Genomic DNA, 16,549 nt, shown 5'->3' on the forward strand with positions numbered 1-16,549 from the left:
TGATTTGAAATAAGAAAGTAAAAAAAAAATGTGTTCGTTTTTAGTTTTCTGTTCATATATATTGCTAATTATTTTGAATTTCGTCAATGACAGGATAGATTTCAGAAATATTTCAGATAGATAAAATGAAGAAAATCAAATAAAAATACTAACTATCCAAAATCTTTACAGTTATAATTATATAATTAAAGCGCTTGAGTCTTATTTTTATTTAAATAATTAAACAATTATATGGTCGAATTAAATGTAAAATTATTCATGTTTATAAAGTATCGTCAAAAATTACACTGCATATATACTAGCGATAAGATATCCAGAGATGGTAGCGGACCTTTTATGAGAAATAAAAAAAGCTTTTACTCTTTTCCCTTTTAGGTATTTAATTTTTTAAAAGAAATAAAAAAAAAACTTTTGATTATAACTTCGGTATTAAGCTATTTACTTAAATGGAAGAGTGTTAAAATGATCTAATAATGTCGTAGTGTGTACATATCTTAAACTGTAATAAAAAAATTAATTTATTTATTAAAAAAATAAATTAAATAGATAAAATACATTTTTATTTATTTGTCCAATATAACTTTTAACCTATAAGTAAAATAAATCATTATTTTCTCCAAATCAAAATTAATACATTAAATATGAAATTCAATGTATTTCAAATATATATCACGTGTGTTTCTCGTATTTTTTTATATCTGTCATAGAAAGAAGGGATCTTCAAAAGCCATAAACAGTTCATAATTCTAAATGTGATGGACTCTCATTGACCAAATATCTCCCTCTTTCGCTTTCACATGTGCTTATACATGACTATGTAAACATGTAAACCTTATGGATATGTGTACTGTTATTGTATATCAAAAAATCTTAGATATTCTGATTTCCTTGCTTTTGTCGTATTTTTACGATATATTCATCAATTCATCAATTGCTTTAAATGCCTTTATTATATCCTATTCTCTAAACTAAAGACCTCATAATCTTTATAAGTTTTAAAATATTTTTGATATCTAATGAGTATATTTTTAAGTTCCTTTAGTATAATTATTTAGATGCTTTTAATATAATTAGATGCTACATAACATATTGTATATAAAAATAATGTATATTGTGATTTAGTTTGCGTTTTTTGGGTTAAACTTTTAAATTTAATTTCAAAGCTAATGTAGCAAAACAAAAACTGGATGATGTTATACAAATTTAATCCAGAAAACTCTTAAACAACAATACTAAAAACAAAAACTAATTTAATTTTTATTAATATTTTTACTTAAAAGAATAAAAGCCTTCCTGCATGTGGAAACAGACGAAAGTGATGCAAAATTTTTTAGAATTAAAAGTGAAAATAATGCAAAATTGAAATAAAAAATCATTCCATTTCCCAGTAAAAGCAAGGAACAATTCAGCATATGTTTCCTGTCAAGAAATTTAAATGAAAATGCAGCCTAGCTAAATAAAGGATGAAACTTAAATTGTGATTGCACATAAGGAACGGATGTGCCAGGAAACCATTTTGTTTTATTTAATTTTTTTTTGTCTTAAACTGATTAATTACAACATGTTAAGCAATTGTGTGGTCTTGAAGAATTCCGTAGCCAGACCAAGTTGTCGTTTCCAACACAACATTCAGAATTCATATATACATAAATGCATATTTTCCGCTTCTCATTTTTCCGTTCATAGTTGAGATATATTTTACTGGAAATAAGTGCATACATATGTTTTGAGGTTACACGCAAATGTGTCGTCACATCCGACACAAAATATACAGGAAATAATTAGTACAATTTTTAGTTAATATAAATTTAAAATATTTGTTCAACAGAACATTATTCTTTGCATTTTCATATTTATTTTATAAATTTATTTTAAAATATTTTTATATAAATAAATGCTTTAAAAGATATAAACGGAATTCTGCTACGATAATTTTAAAAATATCGAAACATCACGTTCGAAGTGATAAATATAACGATTTTTATAGATGCATCCGAGTATAAGCCTTTTGTCAGTCGTATAATACTGTACGTATTTGCAGTATTTATATATTCAGAAAATGCTATGGTATGTCATGTTTACTTTTAGCTAGGATTACGCATTTGCTGCATGAGGTTTACGTGTTGCTCATTCATTTCCTCACCTGAAATGTTGCTATGATATTTACTAAAGCCGTCATCACACCATTTCAATCATAAAATTACCTTTTCTGATTAATGCTTCACTGAACAATTACACGAAACTGAATACGTCAAAGATACACTAGCTTTAGCCACATTTGGTTTGGTGACCGACAAATTTCAGACCAAAAGCGTTTCAATAAGCCTACAAAACCTATTGTTGCCATATGAGAAATACATGTCATAAATATGCGCTATGAAGTTTAAATTTATTGATACTTTTGTTTTTAACAGTGAAAAAAAGTAGTATTGTTTAAAGATTTTTAGACAATCTTCAATTTCTAACAAAATATGATTTTAGGTATATTACTCTCACAAAAGAACGAGAATTGTGTATTATGTCACTCCTTCCGCGACTGAATTATTAATAACTTAATTAAATCATATTAATAAACTATGAATGTATAATTATTAAGTTAGAAAAATATACTTGAAATTTATATTTCATTTCCACTTTCACACATCCTCTTCCACTTCCACATCATCACAGTTATATCGACCTCTGCGCTCTTGCAAAGGTATCATCTGCTGCTCCCAGCGTAATGATAGAACTTTTCGATTTGAATATAAGTTTCCGCAGTAAATAATATGCCGACAATATTTTGAAGACATGGCCTTTAGCCTCAGAAATGGTTATGGGTCCATGGTGGTAACAAAGATCCAGTATCTTAACTTCAGTTTGTTAAGTTTTATTAGTAACTGAAAGTCTGGGCAAAATAATCAAGATTAATCATAACATCTCTTTTAAAATTATCCATTAAATATTATAGAAGTTCATTTAATCATGTATCGCTGATTGTTTCATCTCAAACAATTTTTGTAATTTATAAGCTATATGAATAAATCTTAATACATATATATTTTTCGGGACTGGACTCTGATCATTTATTGTTTGACCAAATAAACTAAATAATTTTTTAATAAAGATATTGAAATTAAATTTAGTACAGAATGTACTTATATCCATATGAAAGAGTATATAAAATTTTATTTATATCAGTTAAGATTTAGACATAGGAACTATATAAACTGCCAAATCAGGCAAAAGAAAAAGTTCTCGAATGTGTGTACTTGAGCATAATTTATAGAACGTTGTCTTGAGTCTTTTTCCAGTTAGCGCATCAGGGCACTTTTACTCTTTGATAGCTGGGAAGTTTCTGCAGACTCCCACCTATCTCACTGACTAACTTTTGTATTCCTCAAAAGCTTCGTGATTATTCGATGACTGATGTAAGATTTAAGTTAGTGCACTTGAAAAGAATATAAGGGAGGTTACTGACTGTTTGAATTTAATAGAAGTGCCGGAAAAACAAGTCTTTTATATTTTCATGCTAAGTACTTAATGATTTTAACCGTTTATTGTTACAAAAACAATTTTTTTAGTTCTATCAACTATGCATGACAACAGTCATATTTAAATGGAATTATAGCTAAGATATAAAAAGGCAGATATTGTATTATTCTACAACATCTTTAGAAAACAAAAAAAAATATATATATATTATGGAGTATATAAAGTATATTAACACTTTTTTTATTAATACAGAGAGAGTTCTTAGAAATAATACCACAAACAATCCAAACAAAATAATTAGATGTGTTGTAATTATCTAAATATTCACTCTAGATCTTATATGATAGATAGATAGATGTCTCTTTGATTCCTAAAGATAAGAAGGGAATATTTCTTAGAATTAATGCGCTAGTATTTTATTAAAAACCTAAGCAATTTGAAGTCATTAACTTTACATTCGGTTTCTTATTGATTTAAGATCTTTGAAACCGCTCTTTTCTAACCCAGTTGCCTAATGTAATTATTTAAAAATTAAAGTTACTATAATATGTAAAAAAAACAATAATTTTAAACAGTTTCATGCCGCAACATTTTTGTGCACTCAATTCCCTTACACCGCAAACGGTTCCAATTGCAATCTCCTTAAAATTATGTACTCGTATTGTCAAAAACAAAAAACAGTCTGCAGTGCAATACAATACAATGCAAATTATTAAGAGTACAGTTGCAGGTATAAAAGTATGTCCTTGTGTATAAATTCAAGCACATATGTATTTAAGCATACTAAGTCAATAATGTTGCTGAAAGTACATTAGAGTTGGTGCTAACTAAATTCGCAACATCTTTTTGCATGCAACGGCATAGATACAAACATTTGATAACACATCCAAAAACTCCATTGAGACATCACATGCCACAAAGTAGAAGTACCAGTGAACACGTAGTCATGCAAAATTACATACACACCGGCGACTACATCATTCTGTGCAACATCGTCCATACAGTGTGCAACAACGTCATTAGTGCATATTTGTAGCTTTGTTTGCCACAACTCAGCCACGTCGAGTAATCATCCTAAAAATTGAAAGCGAAAAAGAGAGAAGTGGTCTCCTCTGCATGGCATCAATAAAAACATCCAAAACATTCATTTGAATTTTCCAAAATTTAAATTCAAAAGATTTAAAGTGACCAAACTGTATAATGAATGGCAATTTTATAAAACCCAAAAAAATTTTAAAGGAACGGTATACAGACTTATAAACAAATATATAGAAACGAACTATAGAAACTGGTTTGAATTATACACATAAAAAAATTATTTATAAATATGACGATTTCTTAACTAAATTTATGCGATAGACAGATGTATTAACTTTATCCGTATACATCCATCTATACTATCAGCCAACAATAAAGGCTTTCAGTTCTTACTAGATGACATAAAGACTAGTGGTAAGCTGAGTTTTCTTGACCAAAATAAGTGCACATGGATTCTATGGGTTCAGGGTCACGCTGGAATTTGTGACAAGGAAATTGCAGTTAATCTTGCCAGAAAAACAGCAACCTTTTTGCTTGTAGATCCTCAACTAGAAGAGGTTATTTCTTCTAAATCAATCTGAAAGAATATAGGAAAAAGATGTTTTAGGTCTGTCAACCTAAAACAATTAAAGAACTACATGAAACTAAACAAAATCCACCTAAAAATTGTTAAGAGAGTTCTACCAAGATGCTGTAGACCATTCACTTACGTTGGGCCCAGGAATCTAAATCAGTTTTAAGGATGTTCAACTTAAAACAATTAAAGAACTACATGAAACTAAATAACAGCGTTGTTTGGTCAGTCAAATTTCAATAAATTAAAAATAAAAAATTTTTGTCTTTGTCCTTTCTGTGCTATTCGAATCCGTCTAAATAAAATCAAATTGAAAATTATTACAGGCGTTGTACCAAGATATGGTGGGTTATTTTATCACCTTACAAAACCATAAAAACATTACCATACACCTTCAAAACTAACTCTAATTGAACTTAACCGTTTTGTAGAAGAGAGGAAAAGACCTCAGCCCGGCATGTATGCATAAATTCAAGAAATGTCTAGGTGGCCATCTTAGTACTTAGTACCAACCATAGTACCGATTTATCAAGAAAATCGCATTTAAATTTTCTGCATCTTCTCGAAAGAATTATCTCAAGGCATAGATCTTTAATCAAATAATTTAGTTCTCCTTTTGATTCTATTTTTATCTTTTTATAGTATCTCTTTTTCTTCATTGATGCGTTAAGCACAACTAAATTTGTATTAAGCTCTGTCCAATTGATTTTTGGTATGCTCCGATAGCACCAAAATTCGAAGGGTTCGATTTAATTCATTAATCTTGTTCAGGTGAACAATTTAAGAATTAAGATATTATAATGTATCAAAAATTTACAAAAACACATTTTTGTTCTTCAATGAAGTGGACTGTTGTTTCTAATGTTTCTTATTGAAAATCTAATACGACAGTATAATTCAGCGAGATATCTTGAAATACCTGAATTCATAGACTTACTTGGAGAAGACAAGTAAATGTAAACTATAGATATATAAAAAAATATCTAAACGCATTTTTCTCAGTGTTTACAACTATAAAAAAACTAAAATTTAAAAGAAGATTCTATTTATATATAAACTATATATTTACTAAATGTTAAAGGGCTTCCTTTTTTGTCATAACGTTTACGAGGTATGTGCACTTTTAATACCTTATGAAAATAAATTTGAAACTGATTTTGTTAATACATTTCTAAGAAACATGTAGTCGTAGTTTTAAAACAAGCATTGACCTTTCTCCACAAAGAGCTCTATAAATTCTAATCCAATTTTGAACGGCTTTGAGTATCTTAAATTGTCAATTAAATTTACATATTACCAAAGTTTCCAACAGAAACCAACCACTTGCCACATGTAAAGGCACAAACTCGTGCACTCACATACCGTGACGTCAAAGTAGACATGTCCTATTTTCTGTTGAACACAAGCTTCAATATATTTAGACACATGCAGTTGAGCAGAGAAATCAATTAAAATCACTTCTATATAATTTAAATAAAATATCTCTGCACAACAAAATTTTTATTGATACAAAAATTCCCCTTTCGGGTTGAGATGTTGATATACAGAGAATAAGGAGATGCGGAGATGCTGCAGTGATCAAATGTCATTTTGTACTACATATTTTAACTAACCACAAATTTAAAGTCTTAACTATGCACGAAAATGTTTTCGTCGTCATTCATAAACCATTCTAAGTGACAATAAATTGCTCAATAACCACGTTCTTCGTCCGACTGTTTAGTTGGTTGGTTGGTCTGATAGTTACTTTACTATGCTATTTAACCAACGCAATTTTAAGTTGAACGTGTGCAACAAAATGTCACATACAAACTACCTTCTTTGGGCACTCACCTTTATATATTGAGTGACCATAAAAAAAATTTATCGAAACGTGCTACTCGCATACTGCATCATTATTAAGTTGTTACTATTTTATGCCGACAATGTCCTTACTAGTCCTTATGCGTTTTCATGCTGTCCTTTATAACAATAATAACACAATGTCAATCGCTTCACTTGCTGAGGTCAAGCTTCAGTACCGACTCGTATTTTGCGACAAAATATCTTCGAATTTGCAACGAGTTCAATAGGTTTCGTTGCATCCATTGATGAAGAACCACTAAATCCAACATAGTTTGATGTTCTAGTTAATGTAGATGCATAGAATTGCGGCATGTAAAGAAATTTTCTATTCAAAATAAAGCGAATTTAAAGTGAAATTTGTTTTGATCATTTAAACTTGTAGATTCAAAGTCTCGCAACAAATAATTAAAACCACAAAATGTCACCATGTCAATTTGAAAGATCAAAAGGATATCAAAGATGGTCGAAAACTATATTATTATACTGAATAAATTAAAAAGGTTTATTAGCAAAAGTAATTTTTTGTAGTATGTGACAAATGTTGAAAAATAAATTTGTTTCTAATAAGTAGCTTAAGATGAAATTGAAAAGAAATATTCTTTTAATAATGATATTGAAAAAAATTTATTGTTAAAAATCCGAGATTGAAGATATATATATTTTATGCGAAGTTTTGCTATAATATATTGGTGAATACATTGTAAAATTTATAAGAATTATTGTACGCATTAAAAAAGTGTATAGAAGAACTCATATCATTTTTATCTTTCGTGCCAATAAATTTGAATAATCGCTATATTTCCAAACATCATGGACGCACAACCTATAAGATTCAATTTAAGAACCATCAGAGATAAGCCTGCCATAAAAATTCTAGTCTCTACATACAACTTCAATTCGCAAAACAACTGAGTTGATTAGCTTTAAATAGGCTGCGAATAAATGTGCAAATATTTGATTTACTGCTAGATCAAGAGTTGATCAATACTGCTAGGCTAATTGCAGTTCTGTCAAAAACACTGGTGTTAAATTCATCTAACATACCACTCAACGTTAAAACAAACAATTGAGCATACGTTGATGATTTTATATATGTCTATCTAGTAAACATTTCTCTGAAGATAGCTAAAATAAATACCTACTATTACTTTCTTCAGCAAGCTAGCACTATATAGTAGTAACTCACTATATGTATACAATCCCGGTCAATCTGACTTCTGTACAGTCCTGGAAACTTATTAACAGGGACAGAAAGCCGAAAAGTTTTCACTGAAGATCATTACCTATATTTTATTCAACGAGCTAACAGTGTTTAAAAGTAATTCATAGTAACATATATATAATATCCCATTAAACGTGGTACGAGTATTTGTATGATAAAATTAGAACTTGGGGAATTATTAATGGAAATAATGTCAATATTGCTAGGTTTATTGCAGTTTCTTCATAACTTTGGTGTAGAAATACATGTAGAGAACCCTCATATTAGTTTCTATACTTCCATAAGTTGTGAAAACTAAGACGGGAATAAAACAATTATGCAACTTCTCTATGATTCTCCAGCTTTAGTTAACAGAAAACAGAAGTTTTAGGAACATAGTTTTTTGATAGCATATCAGAAAGCCTATCTATAAAAATAGGTTATGTTAGGCTAAAGTAGCAACCTTGTCCATTCAAACTCAAATAATGGCCTGTCGTAACACCACGAGTTAGCGTTGTTCATACACAGACTAGAGGTCAGCGTACAACAAAGCCGAAAGGCACGATTTTCCCATTCAGAAAAAATTGTGCCCAACTTACAATTTTATAAACTTATTTTTGGCGGGATGACATCTCTGAAAAGTTTGTAAAAAGAGGGTCCTCGAATATTTCAGATATTTTTTAGTCAATGCTGGACATTGACACATGTAGAGCACAGTTTTTTTTACATGTGCTAAAATTTTTTTGTTTGATTGCTAGTTAAGCAATTCCAAATGGGATACAAATATCTAACAAATGAATGTGAGGGACCAGAATATCTACAAGCTCATCCGCCCTATAGTTACCCGAAATGTCCCTGAGTCCAGGTACATATGTAAGCCAGGTACATTGATACGCATAGCTAACTCTTTAAGAGAAATCCGACATTCCCTAATTGTTAAGGATATGGCTGCAGTGCTTACCAGATATTTAATGGCAACTTAGATGTTCAAAAAGATTACGATATTTACATCGAGACTCAGATGTTGCCTAGAAATTCTGTAAAAATAAAAAAGCTGATTAATTACAAGACGTCTACTTATAACGATAGGATTTTTGTTTTCGATTAAGTCTAAAGCATTAAAAGTCTTAGTCAGCAAGGTTATAATATTCGCTGCCGCCGATTTAACTTCTTACCATTTGGTGTATGTTTCGCACATATGTGAAACTAGATTGACTATAATTATTATACTTCAATAAATCAGAATGTGTCTAGCATCTTCAACATCTTCTGAGCATATAGGGTAGTAGAGATCATTTTCTTTTTTAAAGCAATTACGGTATTGTTTAAAGCAACCACATCCTGTAATTATCTGGAGATGAAAGTAAAAATCGCCATGTTGACGATTCATCCACATGTTTTGATCTTTAAGCAGAGCGTATTTCCAATCGACCAAACAGTTGCTCCTTCAGTGCTACTATTTAGTAATAGTTTGTTATCGTGTAGTTTCTCTTAATTTTGGCTCTCTGGATAAAATCCTATTTAACCAAAATTTCTACTCCGTGTTTTGTATTAATTTTATTTTATGTCTTAATTGTTTCTTTTTTTGGTGAATTATTGGCAGACATTTACGAGCTTTTAAATGATTTAAAATTAAATACAAATGTCTATACGATTTTTAAAAAAGTGAACAACTACTAGTATCTTATAACGGACACACATTCATTATCGAAGTACGAGTATACGAGTATCTAACTTATTTTTGATATAATTCCTTTGATTTATGATTCAAATTCTTTTTCTCTTTGTGTTGCAGTTCATCCAGTTATTCAAGTACCGAATCAATTAGTTGGCGCACCGCTTGGCACTGATGTTCAAATTGAGTGTCACGTAGAAGCCTTTCCAAAATCAATTAACTACTGGATAAAGGACACTGGTAAGTTCAACGAGTGAATGAATCATTTGTTTTGCATTTTATAGACATTCTGTGCAAGTGCTGCCATGGCCATTAGTCAGGTCATTTATTCTACCTTCAACTATAGAAACACGCCATTTAGTCTTGCTCTCTATGTATATGAAATATACATACATATATATATATATAGTGCGTATGGTTGGGTGTACGAATGTGATGCGATACCACATTTGCATAGTACTTACACTCAGTGATAATCAACTCACTTTAGGATTATCTTTAAAAAAGTTTCCACGAAGGTCAAATAAAACTTTTTATAAAACTAAAAGAGCCAACATTTTTGTGGCCAAAAATAAAACAATTAATTAAAATTAAAACTCAAAATTCAGAATTTTATGAAATTTATGAAATTTACTTGCCTAACAAAATTTTATTGAAACGTGCAAAATATTTTACTGAAGCAATTTAAATATTCCCATGAAGACTGCTTAACTTTTATGACTTTTTAATTAATTTTTAATGTTTGCTTGTGGAAAACCACAGAAAACACTTAAAGATAAACACTGATAATATCATAACGAAATTTTAATTTAATTATTGGGGTTGATATACAAAACCACTCTAGTAATCAAAACCCGATGTACGGATATATCTGTGTGGCTTTGCAACGGAAGCAGTACGAAAACTAACACTTCAGCAGACATAAACAATTAAATTTGTTTTTCTATTTGCATAAAAAAATAAAAACTAAAATAAAATCAAAAACAAACAAACCGAGTACGAAAGATATTTGTCTATGAAATATTCTAAAATCGACTCGATTTTTATACGATTTTGTTACAAATGCCGGCTTCTGAATCGAATGGAGTTACTACGATAAAACTCTCTTGCAGTTCATGCACTTAACTTGCATTTACTTTTATCTGTGAGTTCGTTTTCTATTTAGTTTATTTAGGCATTTACACTTATACTTAAAATAACATTTACTTCAACTGGTTTATTTTAATGTACCCAGAATCTATAAACAACAATGGGCATAATAAAATTGTCAATAAATAGTCGTCTTCGTCTATTTTGTGGCAAAATCCTAAATATCCTGCCATTTATAAGTGAATATCTGCAATGTTTACTATTTCTCACTTTTGTGATTGTATTTAATTTTCATTTGAGTTGAGTCCTATAACGTTTATTGTTTACTTCGAATCATTATCCACTTTCACATATGTAAGTTTTCTGCAACTTCATTGTAATCCCAATATAATCCCACATTTAGTTCGGCTAGAGAATGGTATCCACTAAATCGTTTAATGTATGGAAGTTGACATTGTTATTCAATTGGAAATACTGTTTTGTTGTTTGTGTGTAAAGATATCATCAACATATTTGCAACAATATTTGTTTTATGGCTTAAGAAATGAATAAGAAGTGTTGTGTAAATTATTTGTAGAAGAAAATAGAAAACAAAAAATTTATAGCAACTTAAATTTCTATTTTTTGCAACTAAAAGATAGTATTGTCTTATACACATTTGCTTGAAAATAATTAAAAATTAAAATAAAGATATATATAATACTATCTTCAAAGTCTAAATAGTAGTCTCAACATTAACCACAATTAGAAGTATTTTAAATAACCAACTGCTACTAAAGGTTGTAGAATAGACCTACAGTGAGGAAGTGATAAAAATTAATATTTGTTTAAAACAAAAATAACACAATTTACCACTAACGAAAAATCGGTCAGTTGTTTTTCGTTTGCGGGAATTAAAGTTTAGTCACCTCAACCGAAGAAACTTTTTCGGTATACATTCACTTCGTTACCTGATAACGTTTTGGAATTTAATTACATTTATAAATAAATAAATCGTTTACAGAAGATAAATTTCGTGTGACGGTCCTTGGCAGTAGCATGACTGGTACATAAAAGAATATATTGTACATTGAATATATATGTATATTAGGGTGGCCGTTATTTACGAATGTGTTCAAATTCTAGATGTCACCCCCTAAATTTATTCGAATACTCGAAAAACTTCTAAATGTGAAGTTTTAGACTAATCGGATAATGTTTAGAGGTCGCTCATCGACCTTAAACTTCGGAAAAATGCAATTTTTTCACTTTTTTCAAATTTCTTCGCTCCCATCTCGCGTCTTTTTAATTTTTTTAATATTATTCTTTAACATAGCTTTCAAATAAGGTAAAAATCAATCAATTTCGTCCACAATTAACTAAATTATTACTAAAATAAGAAATCATACTCGACGTTTATTGAAGCTTTCAAGAGCAGCATAAATAACATTTGGGAGTAAATACGAGTACGTATGAGCGAAAGCACAGTTTCTTGGACACAAAATGGTACAATATAATATTTGAAGACAATCAAATACTTCCTCACTATATATAATTGTCCACACTTGATTTGAATAATATGCACAAAATAGATTAATAAATATAATAAAAGGAAAGGAGTCCTTAAGTAATTTATTTAAAAAAAATATTAAATTTATTTATTATTTGACAAAACTGTTTTAGTATATTTTTTAAAAGTCTTTCTATAATCTGTTATTACTTGCAATAAATATTGTTTATCTCGCTCATTTTTACCAAGGACTCTATTAAATTCTTCGAAAAGTTTTACTCCTCGCTCTGCCGTATCATTAACAGGTCTTATACTGTGAACAATTTTTAACCCGTGTACATAATCTGTATGTTGGTTCCATTTTTCTGGTTTTAGGTTTAAGAAATCTGTAGATATATTGAATCGCTTAAAAAAGTTAATGGTATTGGCTGTCACAAAATCCTCTAGTGATTTCGATAAAAAATCGGTTACATTCTCCGTCTTCAAAAGAATTCGTTTTTCTCCGTCTTTTTTAATATCGTCCACATTGTCGTGGCTTTCATTGTTATCACCACTATCTACTTCAACATTCATTGATATAATTTTTTTTAACTTATCTGCCATTCTTTTTTTAATTTTAATTGGAATGTTGTCATCAAAAAATGATAGACCAAATGCATTCATCGGATAAACCCCATAAATGGTTACACATCTTCTTAATAGCAGCCTCAGATATTGTCTTATCAATACATCTATAATTATACATTTCTTTTATAAAACAAAAATCTTGGTAAGCTGCTTCTGATGCTATAAGACATTTGAACCAATATTTTACGTAAACATGTATTATGAACAAACAGATTTCTTTTAGCTTTTGCTCTTCGAAAGATGAACTCATTTCGAAATAAATATATCTTTAAACAGTAAAGGGCTTTGGACATCCAACGAGCATGCTGCATTGGTCCAGGGTCACGGAATATTGGTGATGAACTTTCTCCCAAAGAGATGATAACTAGTTCCAATAGTTCTTTATAGTCATCTCTGCAAATTGATTTTTGTAGTTCCTTGTAACAAAAAGTTGTTATTTCATCCTTAACACCTAAGAGAATTTCTTTTGTTTACTTAAGGACTCCTTTCCTTTTGTTATATTTATTAATCTATTTTGTGCATATTATTTAAATCAAGTGTGGACAATTATATATAGTGAGGAAGTATTTGATTGTCTTCAAATATTATATTGTACCATTTTGTGTCTCATATCTGGCTATTTAAACTATCTAACTAAATTCTTAAATCTTAAATTCAATGAATTAACTTAGAGCCATATTATGCAAAAAGTCATTGGCGCGTCAAAATTGGCTCCTTCAGTCCAATTTTTCTCAATGCATGATATGCAGAGTATCACAGAAATTGTAATCATTTGCTCTTAAAAGACATATATGTTGGCATTCATGTTAAGTAATTGAAGAACACTGCTTTGAATAAGTGACAAAGTACAGATAGTCTCGTCTCTCACAAACTAATATGAACCGACATTTTGTTTTTTTCTCACTTTCAACAACAATAACAACAATTTTGATTTTGATGAGCCCATGACTTTTTGTATAGTATGACTCTTCCGAACTAAACTTGACTTAACCAGCGTAATATATAGCTTAATATAACTTATATGTACTTTATTCTATATCTGAAAAAAATTTAGAATGGAAAATTGTAATACAAATAGATGAGTACATATAAAAGATATGATATAAAAGATGGCAGATGTTCTTACAACATTATTAATGAATCGTTTAAGATTTATCAATATCAATATAGATATTGAGCTCTAGATTAGTGAAAAGGTGTTCAATAAAGCAACTACCAGGAACCTTATTGAAACATTGCACAAAATTTTTATTTTATAAATCGGTGAGGATGCATCTTGTTTTGACAAAATATTAAAAGAAATACCTACATTTTAAATGCTTAACGTTGCAAACAAATAACTGAAAGAAGAAGGTCTATATAATTTTGCAAGAACTACATTGCACAATACCTAGTAACAGAAAACTATAACCATCCTGAAGTTACTAGTTTTTTGTAAGACCATTTAAAATCGTTACCTCGAAGATATTTGAGGTAATGATATCGAAGATGTCATATATCGAATATAATTGTTGTCATGAAAAAAAAATTGGTGATATTCTATGTTCGTTAATTACATACCTACGTTTAATCACAAATAGAAAACTTCAAATTTTGGAAAGTTTCCAGATTCAGTTCTGTACTATAAGAAATCACGATTAGTTTAGTGTATATAACATAGTTAATACAATTCAAAAGAAATATCAAAAGAAGCTTTGAAGGTGATTTGAAGGCTTTAAAGGATAACAAGTTACTACCAATTTATGAAAATACACATTGAAATATAAGAACAGGCGTATTAGAAAGTTTGATTTCAAATTCTTATGGATCTTATGACTTTTGAAAATTAATAATATATATTCAAAAATAGTATTCATTATGTTACTTCTACAATACATTTCATCTTGTTAAACTTTAAACATTTTCAACAGGTGAAATAATTGTGTCAACAACAAAATATCACATCCAGGAATCTTCGAAATCAATGTATGAAACGAAAATGACAATGATAGTGCGTAAATTCCAAAAGGACGATGTCGGTTCATATCGTTGCATTGCCAAAAACTCAATTGGTGAAGTTGATAGCAGTATAAGGCTTTACGGTAAGCTGATGCAATACAATCCTGAAAATTGGAATAAAAAGAAAAAAAAGAAAACAAAATTATATTTTTAACAACAGATTGAATTATAAATCCCATTTCCTACCATGCTACTCATTTTTATTTCAATTACCAACGCCTGGCATTTTACACATTTTTTTACAACTCCATTTGTTTTCTTATTTAATTTTATTTTTTGGTTGATTCCCTTGTTCAACGTGCACATTTTCCACTTTTCTTATTTGTTTCACTTTGGTGCATTTTTACAGAAATCCCTGGGCCAAATCGTAAAAATCCTTCAATTAAACATGGCGTCAACGATGCCGACGCAAATGATGTTTTAAAAATGAAACAAGTCAAAGTCACATATCAGCCCGACGATGAGGACCTCTATGGTTCTGCTGAGGATTTTGATGACAGCGACTTACCATTGCCACCGTTATCAACGAATGTATTTTATCCGACTGGCAATAAGCCGCCAACACATAAAGCAACAGCACCTGGTATGAGTGGCATTGGTGGTCATGGTGTGAACACTGGTACTGGTACTGATTTTGGCAACAACGGTGGTATTGGTATATCATCAAACAGTGGGATCGGAGGCGGTGCAGGCGGTGGTAATGGCATTACACGTAAACCACCATTTTATAGCAAAACGGAAGTACGTGGCGCAATGGACAATAATGAACTGACAGCTGCCGGAGGCCAAGTGTCGATATGGCGTTGTTATAACCATCGGCACAGTCAGTGGCAAGTTTTAATAGTTTTGTTGGTTCCTAGTTTAATCACTTCATTTTGTTGGAATTTATTATAATACGCGGTTTTTTAATTCACACATACACAAACACACAATGACACACATACTGAAAGAAACAGTGACACTGAATAGTCAGTGTGAACACCAAAAATTACAAGCCATCATTGTGGAAAAATTCTGTTTTTTCCGGACAATGATGATGTGTTACGAGAATTTTTAAGTTGAAAATTAAATTGTTAATATATTTATATATAAAACAAGCATATATACAAATATTTAAAAATTCAGCAATTGATACATATATATATATATAGAAATACATATATCTATATAGCATACCATATATAAAAATATGATAACGTTAATGTTAAATTTAGTGTAGCGCTCAATTAAATTAAAATTGTTAGTTTAGTTTTTAAACATATATATAATACCAAAACATATATATATGTATATATATATATACATAAAATTATTAAAAATTGTTAAATAAAATGTATTGACTTAAGGTAAGTTAATGAAATATATGTATAATGTATAATTCTTAAGTTTTCAAAGTAACAATCATTTATGCTTTAGATATATATTTGGATTCTATGTAAATAATAAACTAGTATACATACTTCTGATTAAGAACTTACTATTAGTTTGTATATAACACATTTCTTTCAACATTACTATACCTATATATCAAAAAAAAAA

General features: G+C 29.5%; 1 protein-coding gene across 1 annotated transcript in view; it reads left to right on the forward strand.

Annotated features, from left to right (window-relative positions):
- The window catches only part of LOC119670192 (roundabout homolog 3), a 57,388-nt gene extending 41,289 nt beyond the window's left edge, over nucleotides 1-16,099 (forward strand). The window contains exons 7-9 of the mRNA XM_038080356.1: nucleotides 9,928-10,047; nucleotides 14,923-15,093; nucleotides 15,360-16,099. Of these exons, the coding sequence (XP_037936284.1) occupies nucleotides 9,928-10,047; nucleotides 14,923-15,093; nucleotides 15,360-15,904 (836 nt within the window). The 3' untranslated portion in view covers nucleotides 15,905-16,099. The remainder of the gene's footprint in view (nucleotides 1-9,927; nucleotides 10,048-14,922; nucleotides 15,094-15,359) is intronic.
- The last annotated feature ends 450 nt before the right edge of the window (nucleotides 16,100-16,549 follow it).

This window comes from Teleopsis dalmanni, chromosome 1, assembly GCF_002237135.1.
Source record: "Teleopsis dalmanni isolate 2A chromosome 1, ASM223713v2, whole genome shotgun sequence".
Taxonomy (NCBI): Eukaryota; Metazoa; Arthropoda; class Insecta; order Diptera; family Diopsidae; genus Teleopsis; species Teleopsis dalmanni.